The sequence below is a fragment of the Vanellus vanellus genome (genome assembly GCF_965231255.1).
Source record: "Vanellus vanellus genome assembly, chromosome: 4".
Lineage (NCBI taxonomy): Eukaryota > Metazoa > Chordata > Aves > Charadriiformes > Charadriidae > Vanellus > Vanellus vanellus.
The window spans coordinates 47787624-47804981 of record NC_138909.1 but is presented as its reverse complement, the minus strand read 5'-3'; the positions used below and the strand labels follow the sequence as shown (position 1 = coordinate 47804981).

Below are 17358 nucleotides of genomic sequence, written 5' to 3'. Positions count from 1 at the left end.
TATACTGTTAAAGCATCACATTTTTGCTTTGAGACCACTGACATGCAAGGGCCGTGAACAGCAGAAAAATGTGAATAAACTGAATTGGGAGCATAAAAGCACGTTGATGCCCAGATTCTGAAACCGCACTCAAAGTGGTTTAGATTTGTAATTTATTTACGACTTTTTTTTCGGCAAATACACTGGTAATGAATCTCCACAGGGTTTTTATGCACGAGAGCTTAAGTTTTCCAGGACTTCTGTAAAACAACTTTTACTGCATTAAATTACTGCATTCCTTGATCTCTACCAGCACACACTCACAGCAGCCAGCCACACTCAAACGCAACGCACAGCTCTAGGATTTCGTAGCTCTGCAACAGATACTTCCAAAACATTTTTCAAAATTAAGTGGTTGTGAAAAAGAAAGCAAATGTAACGGTTTTGTCCTGCCGCCAGCATTTCACAACCGACGTCGACTTAAAATTAGCACAATCTTCCGCAATACTTGCATTTCCATGTGAAACTTCTTCATAGAGAATTCATGCAGAATCGTGAGCTGTCAGCTCTGATCGCGTTCACCAGCACACAGGCTTTAGACTCTATTTCATAATAGGAAAAGATGGCCAGCGTTTTCCTGACAGAAGTATCGTATATTTTTCAGTCAGTAAAAATTACAGAGAGAGCTCATTGTCGATGCATTTCCCAGAGATAATGAGGACTGCAAATTATCAGGCAAGGATTTTTTTTTGGTACACGGAACAAAAACTAGCACAATCTGCAGAACTTATTAACTAATCGGGTTCGAAACCCCTTCTTTGCATGCTGCCGACACGGTCAGAGTAACCTATACGTTGATCTTATTCCAAAAGCACAGTAATCTCTATGCTGCAAGAATTATAGTTTTGTGTGCCATAGCATACACTGCAAAAAAAAAAAAAAAAAAAAAGCCTTTAGGAAAGGCATGTGCTGAACACGCACCAAATATGCAGGATGGAAAAAGACCAAATGTAATTAAAGCTTATATGAAAGCAGACATTCCTACTTGCAGAGCTCTGGCTGCATTTCTATGAGAAAGAATGCACAGAATTTCAAATCATGCTCTATTTAGACAATGTCAGAAGAAAACCACATTTCCCCCCCCCCCCCCCCGCCCCGACTCCCCCACCCCAAGACTCCGAAAGGCAAATCTCATCATCAGAATTAGAGAGAAAAAGCAATCCGAAGATACTGGTTTTCACATTCCTTCCCAAAGCAAGAAATCAGGTATCTCCCTCTCCCGGCTAATAGCTTATAAATTCAGACTTTAGACAAAAGCAAAAAAAAAAAAAAAAAAAAAACGAGAGAGAGAGAATCCTAATTCTCGAGCTTCCTACTTAGCACTGCCTCGCTGTTGATGATTTGTGCGGCTGTGTGCGCGTGCCTGTTTGAGAAATGGCGAGCTAGGCTTAAAGTATTTTCCATTTCATCAAAGAGCATATATTACTTTCCTGGTTCGCTCGAATGTTGGTTTTATGCCCACCCCTTTTCAATCTGCCCATGTCTGAGATGCACAGTGCAGGCGTACAATCATGAGCAGCTTACGACACTCAGTGAACACTAGGTGCCTCTGCATGCTCTAGCAACATACTGCTCAGCTGAAGGGAAGGGATTCTTGCTGTCTCTCTCTGCTCTAAGCATCACCTAACAAGCAAAGCGAACAAAGAATGGGAAATAAAGCTACCCTTAGCCGGTCAGTGAATGAACGGTAACCTCTCTATGGAGTAAAGGTTGTGCCGGTCAATGGTCGTTGCAAATGATGGACATTAAACAGATTGACAAATCCTGTGGAGTCGTTAGTAAAGAGTTTGGAGTTTTTTTCACGCCACAGTGTTAACTGCAGAGAAAAGGACAGAGGGAGAAGGAGAAGATCAAGCTCATGTACATAGTTCTGAAACTTGCAGGTCCTAGGAGGCAGCTCAAAAGCTAGCTGGACAAGCCTTTCGCTCTTTGAGCAGAAGCGAAGTGAGACATTGTGAGCTTGCCAGCCTTGCACAAAATTGAAAGGGACCGAATTTGTAGCACAGAGGGGTCTTTTTTAGCTCTGCATATAATTAGTCCAAACACAAAGGAAGCAACTGAATGGAGGTTGTCACTCTCTGGAAAAGGGTGGGTAAGACACTTTTTAATTAAATTCTTTCATGAAGAAAGATTTTTTTTTTCTTTGCTGCAGCATTTAACATGAACAAAATCACTATCATTTTACCTTTGAATGTCTGTGAACTTTAATGCTGCGCAGCTCCTGCATGCTGTAAAGTGAAATATTTGCCTCTGTGTTTGCTCTGTTTGCTGTTTTGCTTTGGTTTTCTGGCTTTGTTTGGGTTTTGGGTTTTGTCTTTTTTTTTTTTTTTTTCCCTTAAATAAAATATGATGTAGAATTCGGAAAGATTCAATGGACATTCTCGAGCATATTTGGAAATATTCTTGCTAATGGATTTCCTTCTTATCGGTCTCTGTTTAAACTGGCTGCTGAGGAAGCCCCCGGGGTTGATATTGTGTACGCTGGGTATCTTTTCTAAAATGCTTCCAGCCGTGAATAGTGGGTGTCCACAGCTATGTCGGTGTGAGGGCAGGCTTTTGTACTGTGAATCACTGAATCTTACAGAGCTGCCTCGCAACCTGTCGGGCATGATGGGCTTGTCTCTGCGGTACAACAGCCTTTCAGAGCTGCATGATGGACAGTTCACAGGGTTAATGCAGCTCACGTGGCTCTATCTGGATCACAATCACATTTGCTCAGTGGAGGGGAATGCCTTTCAAAAATTGCGGCGAGTTAAAGAGCTCACCCTGAGTTCCAACAAAATAACCCAACTGCCCAACACCACTTTCCGACCCATGCCCAACTTGCGCAGTGTGGATTTATCATACAACAACCTACAGTCTTTGGAGCCCGACCTGTTCCACGGGCTGAGAAAACTAACAACTTTGCACATGCGGTCGAACGCCATCAAGTTCGTGCCGGTGAGAATTTTTCAGGACTGCCGCAGCCTGAAGTTTCTAGACATAGGATACAATCAGTTAAAGAGCCTGGCTCGAAACTCTTTTGCAGGCTTGTTCAAACTCACCGAGCTGCACCTCGAGCACAATGACTTGGTGAAGGTGAATTTGGCCCATTTTCCCAGGCTCATCTCCCTGCACTCTCTCTGCTTGCGAAGGAATAAAGTTACCATCGTAGTAAACACTTTGGACTGGATATGGCAACTTGAGAAAATGGATCTCTCCGGCAACGAAATCGAATACATCGAACCTCACGTTTTCGAGAGCGTACCTCACCTCAAATCCCTGCAGCTGGACTCCAACCGGCTGACCTACATCGACTCCCGAGTCCTCGACTCCTGGAAGTCCCTCACTAGCATCAGCCTCTCGGCAAACGCCTGGGATTGCAGCCGCAACGTTTGCGCCCTGGCCTCCTGGCTGAGCAACTTCAAGGGTCGCTACGACAGCAACCTGCTCTGTGCCACCCCCGAGTACGCACAGGGCGAGGATGTTTTGGACGCGGTGTACGCTTTTCACTTGTGCGAAGACGCGGCAGACCCAACGAGCGTGAACACCCTCTCCCCGGTAACGAACAACAGCGACCAAACGTCGAGCTATGGCTCTGCCACCGCCACCTACGACGTGCAGGACAGCGAAGGGGACCGAACCACATACGCCATAACCGTGACCATGCCCAGCGAGAACTCGGAGAACGCCGTCCAGATTCACAAGGTGGTGACGGGGACCATGGCACTGATTTTTTCCTTCCTCATCGTGGTTTTAGTGTTGTACGTCTCCTGGAAGTGCTTTCCGGCCGGCTTAAGGCAACTAAGACAGTGCTTTGTAACACAGCGCAGAAAGCAGAAGCAAAAACAGACCATGCATCAAATGGCTGCCATGTCAGCCCAGGAGTATTACGTTGATTACAAACCCAACCACATTGAGGGAGCCCTGGTGATCATTAATGAGTACGGATCTTGTTCCTGTCACCAGCAGCCAGCGAGGGAATGCGAGGTGTGATTTTCCTTGGGGATTTAAACAGTGTGCAACCAAATAACAGCGTGCAGGCAGACAGTGGCACGGGGGGGGTGGGGGGGGGATGGCTGTGCTGTGCTGGTGATTTCTGACGCGCTCCTCTGCCGAAATTGTTAAGAGGGGCTGTCTAAAAGACTCGACATTTTAGCTTTATCGTGTCTTAAAAAAATCTTCAGGACAGTCAATCTTAAGATTTCATATGCTAATACTCCCTTTGAAGATCTGTCAATATTCAGGAATCTGAGAGTGTAAAAAGGTACCAATTATTGATCTTTTGTAAACTAAGACAACTGTTTAAAATAAAAAAAAATAGCATTTACAGTTTTTACAGACTGGTGTACATTACATGAATTGTTCCCTGTATACAAAATGCAACAGTTTAACCTCTTTTTCTCTTCATACCGAGTGTTGAAATGAAAGTCCAGGAGCAAAGGAGCCACATAAAATAGCAAGCTTAAAATTAACCAGATGGCTTCACATTGTAATTAGTACACATTCACTTACATCATGTTACTGAAGATATGAAGCATGACACTGGAATGATATTTTTGTTAATGTGCTACCTGTAACTGGATGTCAGTACAACAAGGAGCCGGTGTACCTCAGAAAGGCCGAAGTTTTGACCGGGCCCCCGGGGCAGGATTTCTGAGGGTTTTTAAGTACAGCTCACTTGTTAGTTGCTGTAAGATCCATAAAAACTGCATCATGACCCCTTAGAAGTATTCTGTATCAAAACTGATCGTATTGCAAAGTCTCACTAAAAAGAAAAACCAACAAAACCCAAACAACCGAAACACTGCCAAACAAAGTGCTTGTCCTCGTTTTCCTTAAAACAAAAGACCAAAAAAAAAAAATAATCTAAATTTAAGGGCTTTTACTAGCGTTCCCCACTTTATGCTTGTTCAGAGATACCCTAAGAGCAAAGAAACCCTTGCGTTGTGCACTGTGGTGCCATGGTGAATGGAGAAGAGCAAAAGCTATTCGGTTCTCAGTAGTGAAACCTGTGTGTGTTTCAAGAGCGAAACCTCAGCTGTAACGCTGTCAGAGTAAGAGAGAGTTATTAGAGCATACTTCTGGGTCCTATAGTAAACTGCTAGCAAAGCCTATCTCGTGTCCCTCACTTTCCCCACCAGCCCGTCATTAACAAAACAAATCTAAAATCTCTGCAGAGGCTGAAAGTATCTCAAACCCTCCTCACTAATGACTGATAAATGGACTTGATGGATATAAGCACTGATTTAATAATGTAGAATCACACAGCTGTTTTACTTGACTGCCCTTAAATAAAGGCTTCCTTTCCTTGTATTTTGGATTTTTCATTCCAGTATGTGAACAACCTACTGATCGATCCTTTCAACAACTCCTCTCATACTAATGAAGATGAGGCAGTTTTATAACATCTTGAAATTTTCTTCATGCAGCATTACATGCTAATAATAAAACGTTATGGATAATGAATCGGATAACATTTCTATGCTTTGTACATATTTTTCTATCCTTAGGTTGCCACCAATAGAGGAAAAAAATCAGAAATCTAACCTACATTTTAATTTAACACAGGGTTTTTTCTTTTTTATAGCATCAAAGTGCCACCTACTCTTGAAAGGCTACAGCAGACTTATAAAGCAGAGAATAGTCACAGAATAAACCCTTTGTTTTTAACCTGCACAGCAGGGTTTAGCCATTAATTTTAAACACAAAGTGTGAATTTGATATTTTTTCCTGACTGAAACTATTTTTAAGGAGTCAGAACTTATTTTCCTCTGCTTGGTACATCTCACGCTGGTTAATATTTAATATGACGATAGCTTTTTAATCAAAATTTTTATTTAGTGAGACTATAATGTCCTCTATGAAAGCAATGACATTATGTATTGGGAGAGGACTTTTTCATAGAAAATTTAATGAAAATCAACTGGTTTTTTTACTAAAGCCACTGAAAATTCACCCACAGCTTCGAAACAAGCTAGCACTGTTAAGAATAGGCTTTTTTTCTCTTTAAACAAATGCACATTTCTGTTTCTATGCCTCAAACCTACAAGGGCCTGATCCATCCCGAAACTCCCAAGTGACCCGAGGGGTTGAGTGCCCAGATATGAACCTACCAGTGAGGGCAGAGAGTAGGTAAGGAGACCCTTGTTTCTTTCGGTGCTTGATCACATTTTAAGAGAAAATACTTTATGCCACTCTAACTGAGGGCCAAAATATATGCATTTTCCCCGTTAAACCCTTCTCTGAAATCAATAGGGAATTTAACTGCGAAAAATTGGCTCTTTAACTTTGCACCACGTTATAGGTTCCTCAAATCAACATGCAGCACTGCAACCAGAAGGACCGATTGCAATGAGTTGCCAGGAAACTTCCAAAACCACCCAAGATTGTTACAATATTGTCTGCATACGGTTAAAAAAAACCAAAAAAACAACAAAAAAAAAAACCCCAAAAACCAAACCACAAACGAATTAGCTTTATTTCTATAGTGACCCCCCCTGTCGCTATAAGGAAACGTATTGGTGCAGTGATGGCTTTGCCCCTGTAAATCTGATGCAAGACTGATACTGACAAACAATCATCCTGTGGTTGTATTTCTGTGTATTTTTAGCATATTTGTGGGTTGTATTTTAAACACACTAGTGATTGCACCTCTCTGGAATTATTCCTGCTGTTTATTGGTGTTAGCAACCTCAAGCTATGTTTGCAAAGACGTGAGCAATTCCGTCTTTGGAATTTATTCACCTCTGTGCTTCATGCATCTTGCATTGACAGCTCAAGTAAACTGAACAGAACATTTTTCTTTAAAGGTGCAGTGATTTCTTAAGTGAGAGCTGATTTCGGTATTGCCTGTTGCCATTTCTCCTGAAGAGAGGTAATGACCGCCAATGACTCGCCACCTTTAGCAGGATGACGGATGGATCCACCATATAGAGCACAGCACTTATTAAATTTCAGAAAACGTTACATTTCAAAATATTCACGCAGAAATCTTTCCTAAGGGGAAAATCTTCTAGAGACAGCCTCCTGATGATCTCCAGAGGATATCTGGAGATCTGGATACGCTCTGAATATCTACCGGTGGGAAGAGGGGTGTCACTGCTATTACGTGGCATGAAGGTACTCCACAGGGTGCCGACACCTACTCTGAAAGTTTACATCAAAAATATATCGACTGTGAAGAAATAAAGGAGAAAGTATTTAATTTCACTCCAGCTATTGCAAATCCAGTTACTCATCCTGCTCCAGGCTGCTTGCATTGCTATATATGAGAGTTATTATATTTGTATTGCATTTATAGCAACTGCAGGGACAAATTCTCCCTAAGTCTTTCTCCTAGATTTCATGTTCACCAACTGTCCAGAGATACGTCATTCCCTCTCTGCTGATGCCCTTACTCTGGTTTACGAAATGGCTCCAAAAAACAAAGGAAGAAAAACCAAAAAAAAAAGATACTTTGGGGGTTAGTTGTGACAGTTTGTTGTTCAGAAGATGCTTGGGGAATATTGAAAGAATGAAAATATTTGAAATATTCCCCTTTTAATGTTCCACTTAATAGGACTAATCTCCCTTCTATAATTAGGTAATTAACATTATTTTCATTTTAAGTGTCTTTTAACGTACAAGACAGGGTGAAAGGCAAGCAAAAGGACTACCTTTTTTGAAGATGGTTAACACTACCAGTGCTATAGATCTCTAATATGCAATCTCTTGCTGCTAACATCAATACACACTCACAGTGCACCCAGTGATGAAGGAACTGTTGCTGTGTATGCTTTGAATGTATATAAGGGATGATTTATTTTCCTTTCTGTCTTTTTCCTTCCTTTCTGTACCACTTTAAAAAAGAAAAAAAGTGATATGAATCCACAGAATCAATGCTAATGTACCACATTCTGTTTCTGGCCTGAATATATAAAATACAAAGAAAGTCTGTGTTAAAGCTGCAAATTCCCTCCTTTACCACACTGTTTGAGTACTGCAGGGGGTTAGACCAAGGGGGTGTTTCTCCATGAGCACAGCAATAGCTAGATGCTCTGTACCACTCTGAAGATGCAGTCCCAATGCCTGGTTCGTAACTGCCTTGCATACGTGTGCCAGAGAAAGATCATTAATGATACCTAAGGATATTTTTGTATGCTTTAATATGCTCTGTATGTTTTTATGGCTAAGGCATTGAGGGGCACTTGAAATGAGCCTATCTGATCATTTTCTTTGGTTCTGATATAAAGCCCCTCATTTGCTTTTGAGATGGGCTAAATTTGTTTCTTGTACGTGTCTCGTTCTGCATCAGTAGCAAAAGGACACTCTGAATAGCCCTCCCCTTCCCCCCCAGCTTCTCCAATGGTATTCAGAATGGCAAATAAGGAGTATTAAATTAGGAAGCTTATTTCTTGTGCTATAATAATAATAATAATAACAGTAATAATAATAAAAGAAATGAAGAAGAGACAAAAGATGAGAGAAAAGACCGGAGTAACGACAACTAAATCAGGTTGTTGCTGGCTCCCTTTGCCTTTTCTTTCTTAAAGACGGAAAATCTAAAGGACTAGCACAGATGAAAAACCAAGACTGAAGGTGGGTGGAGAAAGCAGTTTTAAAAACTGAGCAAGCAGGGATGAAACAGCTTCTGTCAAGGAGGGTACAACACTAAATAGCTTCATTGAGCAAGAAAGAGAAAAGGAAGAGGTGAAGGGACAGGATGAAAGGGAAGACGAGAACCGGTGAGAAGGCAAGGGGACCACTGTGCACACGAGGAAAACAAGATTTTTCAGTGCCTTCACCTCCCGCGTTGAAACTGTGGCAAGGACAACAGCAGAGATTTAAGAAAGATACTCAGCACCTCTCTCTGCCTCTCTTTTTTCCCTGTCTGTTCAAACTCACAGTCGCACACAAACGCTCTCATTTACAGAGGCGCAGACGGACATGCTTTCCCAAACACACACGCACACAACCCCGTCATTTCCTCTGCCACCTCCCTGTTCCCTGGGAGCACAATGTCCCCCTCATCCATCATTTTTTTCACTGAACTCCAGCACCATGCCTCTTCCACTGATTTTTTTTTTTTGGGGGGGGGGGGGGGGGGGGGGGGAACACGACTTCTTAGCTATCCTAGCCACAGCTCACCACAGACTTTCTAGAAAATCAGACTTGTCTACCCAAAATAGCTTTTTTCCCCACCCTCAGTTAGAGAGAGGGGTGATCCTGAGCTATAGCAGATTCTCCTGCTAATTGTACCCACACTCATTCTCCCTCCTATTCAGCTTTCCCATTCACAGCTATTACGACAAACATCTGAGATATTTTTGCTGTGTTCAGTTTATCATTATGCACCAAGGTTACACTTTTCCTTGACCTGCTCAACCCAGTCTAATATTAACAAATTGAGCATTTATACGGGTTCCTTTCCAAGCATGAAGTTGATTAGGAATTTAGGAAATGCTGGTGATTTAAAGATTAACCTTTCATCTAATTACTGACATAAACCAGAGCTATTAAGGTATTAGAAACAACTATTCAGAGTAGATTCCGCGTAAAAAAGTATCACATTTAGAGCCATGGAAAAGACTTTCCGTACCAGCCAATTATTTTTTTATTTTTATTTTTTTTTTACAGTAGAAAAACCTGGCGAAAGGAAAGGAGTAAGGGCAGTCTACCTCTAAAGTTATGTAGAGGAAAGCACGGCTACAAAAATATTACAGAAACCAAGCAACAATCTTCTGCTGGCAAGACACAGCCTGTAATTGGGTGGGTGGCTGTGAAGATCCAAGATGAATGCTGCAGAGCACTGCAAATTTATTGCAGAGTGTCTGCTTTAAAGTGAACATATTTGCAATGAGATCTGTATTTCCGTGAGAACAGGGCAATTGTTTTTTGTTATAAAGATAACGTCACTTGTTGGCATTCAGACACAATTATTCAGCCTTTAAACCGATTACTGTTCTCATTCGCTTTTGCTGGTGTGATAGTTGGGTGAGACAGTCAAACGTAACAGGCTGCACTGAAAGGAGTTTGAGTTCAAAGTACCCAGATTTGCATCACAAGAGAAGAAAATCAGTTTAAAATAAACATCAGCTTTTCACCTTTTCCTCCACTTCTCCTCTTCCCCAAAATTCAAATATGTACATCACTTACAGAAATTAGAGATAATTGGAAGTGGCTAAAGGATAATATTATATGTGTCCGTGCCTGGCAAACAGCACCTACTATTCTGCTAAGGCACTTTTTATTTTAAACTATTTCACTGCTCTCACGTTCTTCACATCCTCACCAGACACAGTAACTACCGCCAGAAAGATGTCTTTCAACACGGGTGCTATGGGAACATGACCAATTCGGTTTCATTTCTGAGCTAACAAAGACTAAATCCAGGATTTCAAAGGTCATAGGTAAGTATAAAAATCTACTTCATCACTGAATTACCGTTTTTATCACAGCAGATTTCTCCGACTGACGTGGTTAGACACTAAGCCTGGTCCTTCATTTATTACAAACTTTGTTCTGGCCTTTTTTATGACGTATCTTTCTCCTAATAGCAAACCAGAGCAGGACACCGGAGAGAGGACCCAAAATTGTATTTCCAGGAAAATCTGAGATAAAAAAATATGCATGGGCATATCGAATCGATTTAAGGGTTTATCCAGTGAAGGATGCGGCTTACATATCCGAAATCTCCCTGAAGTAGCGCACCTCTGTACCCTAGTGGTTACAATACGGTATAAGCAAACATGCTCCTAAGAGCTGGGGGACTCAAACTGAGAACAGATTGCTGAACACCTTTTAAAATATACGCTTTCCCTCTAATTTTTATTCCTTCTTACCTACTATCCCATTATTCATTCCCAGAACCTCACAAGCATAGTGAATCAAAAGGGGGGGGAGGGAACAGGGAAACCCTGAAACCCCCAAACTAAACTGCCAGAACAGTCCACAGCTATTGAATTCCAGAAGTTTTCACTCTTTTAACAACAGCCAGCCCTTGGAAACACGCCTGCTATCAACCCTCTTTGCAAGATGAGAGGTAAAGTGAGCTCCCGGGAGTAAACCTGACTCTGTCTCTGTAGTTCAGTGCCTCTACTGACAGCCTGGCTTGCTAAGAGAGCCTGGTAAATATTAAAGAACGTTAATAATAATGAGATAAACCGTCTAGGGATCCCCCGCCCCCCTCCGCCTTCTTTTTCTTAAACTTGCCTCCGTACTAAAGTTTACCTTGACAGAAAAATTTACTTCTCTGATCCAGATTATTTCCCAAAGCAATTTTTTCAACAGCAAACAGAAACTTGTGGCTGCTGCTAAAAGGTTTGCAATCCCCATGCTAAAGAGGCCACTGCATGTCAAATGTTTACCTTAATTTCATGTAAATGTCACATCATATTGGACATTCTGTATTTCGTTACCAGCATATGCAGCCGCCTTCGTCTTCACAAACCTTCCGCTTGCACTGTAACTACCTTTACAAACAGCCTCAAACCCAATGCTACTGTCAGATCAAATTCCCAAACAACAACTGGATGTAATGAATTTATTATGTAATTGCTGTAGTCTAATAAATTGAATGTGAATCCTATGGCCTGAAAGACAAAGAAATAACGGAGACAATAAACAAGTAGAAGAAATGCATCTGACATACTCTTTATGGGGAAAAAAAAAAAAAAACAACACACAAAAAGCCACTGCGTGGGACAATGCTTAAGCTTGCAGCAGGTGGAGAGCATCGAGCATCGACTGCAAAAAGGTGAATTACAGAGGACAGAGAAAATCACTGCTAAAAAATAAAGGGGAAAATTGAAAAGGGGACAGTGCCCACAGCAGATTAATCAGAAAGAAAATTAGGTGATAACCGACAGAGGAGGAACTTATCAAAGGAAAAGAAAAAAACTGTGGTGATATTTGATGACAAAATGAGTGTATACAAACATGTGTTTGCAGTGGGGGAAACGGCAATCCACGAAGTCCCCCTGAAGCTGAACCCTGAGCTTATTCCTCTGTCCATCTTTGCTCTGTCATGATGGGCTTTTTGGTATGTTTTTAAAAACCTTAACTATTTTATTGCTGTTATGCACAGAACAGGACCCTCGCAGACTGTGCTTTTTGCTTTATGTGACATATGCTAAACCAACAGTTGTTTTTTTAGGATGGGCGGCTCTTCCAGCCCGAAGTAAACCCTATTGCATTGGGTTTGTGAATGTATTTCCCTGATTCCAGCAACCGTAAAGGGTTACATTAGATTATTCTAGTTAGTGGAATGAAGATCTTCCCCAAGAGTTCCCCTAAGTAGTTTAATGAAGTTACACTGAGTATCTTTCATTTTAAAAAGGAGTTGAAAACTTTTCTCTTATGTTTTTTCCAATTATACAGAATTATCTAGCCCCAATTTTTCATTAGCGAAGGAGTCAAGCTATGGCTGTTAATGATAACTCTTAATGAGGATTTGACAAATAAGTCCTGGAAAATCAAACTTGAAACAAACACTAAAATCTATCTAAGATCTATTGTTTCCAGGTAATAGAGATGTTCGCAATTGGGAAATAAAACTTAGAGTGTTTAAAGCACTAGGGTATTTAAAACAACAAATCAGGACATCCAAATGATGTTTATCAAGAAATTAAAAAAAAAAAAAAGTGTAAAAATGAAGTGTAGGAGCAAGTAAAAAAGGAAGATTTCTAGTAAAAGTAGCTGTTGCACCAAATTCTGAATAACTAAAATACACTGCACTTCTCCTAGTTTAGAGCTGATTAGAGATGATCATAACAGAGCGGTAAGTCTTATCTCAGTAGCTGTTAAGCTCATTTCAAGATTTATTAAGTTCTGTAATACCATACGATAGAGATAAATTGACTGGTCATCTGTGGAGTAACATCATGCTTCTGTAATAACCTGCAGTCCTGAACTTTTGGACTACCATAATAATATTAACAAAGTGGTATATAAAAAAAGGCAATTTTAAATTTGGACTTTTAAAGAGCTTTTGAAAAAAATACCTTTAAAAGATATTTAGTTTCTCATAATTAAGACATGCTCCACGGTCCCAGAAAACTAGATAGGCACCCAAAAATACAGTGGCTTTTCACTCAATACAGCGAAAAAATGGAGTGCAGTATGGTCCCAAGGCCAGGGCTGCTGAATCATCCGAGCTACGATCAGGAAATGTATGGCATTTTTCAATTGACAGATTATTTATATCACAAAAAGAAATGAAAATCACGAGGATGCGTAAAGGGACTTCCAAAAGCTGAAGATTATATAAGCTTTGATGGATGAAATTCTGAATTGTCAAATACAAAACGAAAGACAAGATATAAGGAAAACTGTTCATCCCTGCCTTGGAGATGTAAGTCATATGCAACAATTGGGCAACTATTTTCTGGATATTGCATTGAAAAATCTCTGCTCAGTCTGCACAGAAAAAAAAAAAAAAAAGAAAAAAGGAGAAAAAAAGAGAAGTGGAATAACATCTCAAATGTATATATACCAGAACAGCTCTCAAGAAATTAAATAGCTTGATATAAATCACTACCATGCCCTCAGTTAGAAAACAGTCCCCAGTTCTGTTAAGGATAAGTTAGGAAAGGATATAAGTGCTATATAAGGCTAAGCTACTGACAACTGAAAGGATGAATGATTGGGGAAAGTTTCTGTGTAAGGAGAGAGACAAAGAAACCGGACCTACAACTGCAGCACAGGAGCAAACTGTGTATCCATTCCCCCTCTAGTGGCCAGTCCGCATAGGGCTATTGCAGAAATAAAATCACGAAGGAGAGAGGCAATACACTGGCAATTGATTTTACAACAAGCACACACCCTCTCTTTTTTATTCCACTCACAGTTTTATGTTGCTTCCCTTTATATTATTATTATTTGCTATTCCTCATTAAACTGCCTGCCGTATTCCTTCGTTGTTTCTTGTCATTACTTAGCGCAGAAGCTGTTTTACAGCAGAGGTAATTTTTTCTTGTGATATGCTTGTACATACCTGCGAGAAGAGGATATGGAGAGCGACAGGGGCCCAGATACACTCTAGCATCAGAAATTATCATAAATTAAAAAATAAACTTTGGAACTCATTGTACAAGACAACACTGATGCAAAAAATAGGCACTGAAAAAAAAGAACTGTACGGAAATGGGAATATTGAGTTCATTTTGTACATATACCCCTAAAATTTTTTAGATTATGAAAAGTGCTTTTTTAGGAACAGCATCTGGGACAAGGCACACCATGTGGTGGAAACGGTCCTTTTAATTTCCTGCTCATGGACCAGTCACTGAATTTCAGTGTTTCCAACCAACCTGCACAGCTACAGTCACCTGGAGAAACTGAGGCCAGACAAACCCTTCACATCCCCGTGTTTCAAATACACACAGGTGCTTCTTTGTCAGTTACTGCTTCCTCTGTCTTCTATAGGACAGTTGCTACAATTGGAAGAATCCCCATTTTTACCAATTTCTCGGAATTGTAGAATCGTTTAGGTTGGAAAAGACCCTTAAGATCACTGAGTCCAGAATAATGCAATATAACAGACCGTTTTCTGTTCCTATCTTTTAACAATCCTACCTTAGAACATTTTGTGGCCAGGAGGAGCTGAGCTGCTAAGCCGGATGCACTGAGGAGTGCTGCTGAGGACTGGAAAGGAGCTGTGGTTCTGGCTGAGATAATGCCAGATACCTTGTTAGAACTGTTGGTAGAACCAATTACCTTGTTAGGACTGTATGTTTTGTTTAAGTTCCTGTTCTCTCCTCTTCTGCTTGGAGCAGAAGTGAACATCCTGTGGTTGCGCTTTCAGGGAGCCTACTCCATCCTCAAGCCAATAAACTCTGGTGTAATAGGCCGCGGTCACAGGGAAGGGAAGAAGTAGAAAGGGATTACGTTTTTCTCTTGCAAAATCTGCCCATCGCTTCAGTTTTCTCCATCTCTGCTTCAAATGCCATCCTTACTAGTGTTTTTTTTTTTTTAAATATAGGTTAATTTATGTGTCCAATATACAGACAAATTAAGTAACCCTTTCTGTAAGTGACTTATTAAGAAATTGCCCAAGAAAGTGTGTCTAATTAAGGCTTGTAGCACACTATGCACTCTATATGCATTTTAATAACTGAAGCAAAGTTACTGCATTTCTACAAGTTATTCTGAAATTGCCCGTTACCCATCTAAGAGCGTGCCTTGCTGTATCTTATGGTGGCTTTTGGCGAAGACTGTTTAGACGGAGTTCAAAGATAGCACTTTTATGTTCATTTTAATATGCTGTTACTAATTTTTTCGACTGAAATTAAAGACTAACACAACAAACAAGGCACAGTTTGACTTTTCCTGTCTTAAATTTAAAAATGAACCCGTTTCCAATGCGTCTTCATAATTTTACCTAATTAAAAAATATTTAGAAAACAGATTATTCAAATGATTTGTACGTAATAACGTAAGCGTTTTGCTCTTCCAGCATAAAATTAATTCAATTCATCACTGTCCATAGTCAGAGCAAGTTTGATAGTCTATCCCTTACTGACGAAATATCAGACAACTCTTGTTTTCATAATGCCCACTGTCAAGACAGTTTCAAGAATAAGAAAATAAGGAACTGCACAGACAATAAAAAAAAAGAATAAAAAGGCACTTGAGTACTATGAGGATGGGTGCAAGAAGAAGGAAAAGCTTACAGGGAAACCTAAAGAAAACTGATACTCTGCTAAATATGGAAAGAAGACATCCAGACTGATGCACTAAGGACACCTATTTTCCCACCAGTACTTACGTATACAAGCATATACATGTTTCTGGCAATTGCAGAAGTGATTGTGAGCGAGCGACTTGGAGTATTTGGCTGAGCACCTCATACTGGGTGGGAATTCTTTACCCATTGTTTAAATGCAATAATATGCTTAATTTCATACAGGAAATGCATATTTTCATACATAGAACTTACTCTTCTCAGTCTTACACCGTCAAATAATAATTTGGGAAACTAGGGGGGAAACTAGATTTCTCCTTACAGTAGACAAAAGGCAAACACTGATTTTTAGCTGAAGAGCCATAGGTTTCTACGAATTGAAGAAAAGGGGCTTCTTCAGAATGACAACCTAGTGTCATTTGTGATTTCCCTTGAATGCCATTACTGGGCTAAATGAAGTGTCAGGTTCCAGACTAATTCATCACTTGTTAATTAACAATATCACCGATTCCTTTTTCATTACAGATAATGCATTTTACAGACTACCAGAAGCATTTTTATTACTAAAGTTATCTCAAAGTCTGTTCCCCAATATCAAAAAAAAAACCAAAACAAAAAAAAAAAAGAAAACATTCAATCATAATTTGATGATAAATTATTTTTCCCGTCACTAAAATTAAATCTTAAAAGCCATTTAATTACACTGAATGATAACTGAATGACTTTAACCATGCAAAGAATTAAAACTGAGGATGCTGTCTCTCCAGACACTAAAATACAGCATGCCAATGACTTACCACAAGGAAGCAAACCTTAACAAAGCAAACTATTCTGAGCAGCTGTTTCGTATTTATAAATAAGACCCCTCGTCAATAACCTCATTTCTTTGCATTTCCAATTGCAAATTTTTACCTGTGTCTTTCTGTAATACGCAGAAGGACAAGTTGAAGTCTGAGGATGTGCTCTGAACAAGAGCAAACAGTAAAACTTCAAAAGCAGCTCCAGGTTCTGTTTGATATCTCACTGCTTTTAGTAAAAAAGGACTAAGTTTTATGCTAACTACCCGCTTAAGCCTCCAGGTGTGCCTTACAAACACTACTCACCTTACATCATTAAATCAGCCTTTCCCCAGCTGCAGCTTTACAATATACATTGCATACACACTTTTGTTCAACTTCTGCATGATGTTTAACTGTACACATAAAGACTATTTGCAACCAGCAGTAAACACTTAGTCGGAGCAATTTATTTTTCTTTTTAAACAGTGTATCTATTTGCTCCTACTTCAGAAGTTTTATCTAACCTATAGCTAACCTTGTACGAGTTTGTTTTCCTCTTCCAGGAGTTGAAAAGAAAAAGTTTCTTTATATTTCAAATATAATTTGCTAAGTCTCTTATGTGTGTACTCTGCGCTTCCAGAGGATTAAAGAAGAAATTTTATTACCGAAAGAACAGGAAAATAGATTTGCAGATGTAGCAATCTTGCAAAACCCAGAGTTCAGAAAAACATTCGCGCTACCATCAAGAAGGAAAAATCATTTCCCAAATTGTCCCAAGTCTCTTCCTACAGAGACTAAGAGGACAATGATGCAACTCCTACGTGACTCCTTTCAGCTGCTTATAACAGCAGACCAGCTTCAGTTCCGTTCCTGTGATTATGCTCTCAGGTTTATTTC

The 17358-nt window shown here is 40.0% G+C and overlaps 2 protein-coding genes across 4 annotated transcripts in view; one reads left to right on the top strand and one right to left on the bottom strand.

Moving 5' to 3' along the window:
* CTNNA2 (catenin alpha 2) overlaps window positions 1–17358 on the bottom strand; it is a gene marked incomplete at its 5' end in the record, with an annotated part of 461863 nt that overhangs the window by 164902 nt on the left and 279603 nt on the right. The gene's annotated exons all lie outside the window — the stretch shown is intronic.
* On the top strand, window positions 2056–4014 carry LRRTM1 (leucine rich repeat transmembrane neuronal 1; the record flags this gene model as incomplete). Its single annotated transcript, XM_082482398.1, has 1 exon — window positions 2056–4014. Exon 1 carries the CDS (start codon window positions 2449–2451, stop codon window positions 4012–4014), a length of 1566 nt encoding a protein of 521 aa, XP_082338524.1. The 5' UTR covers window positions 2056–2448.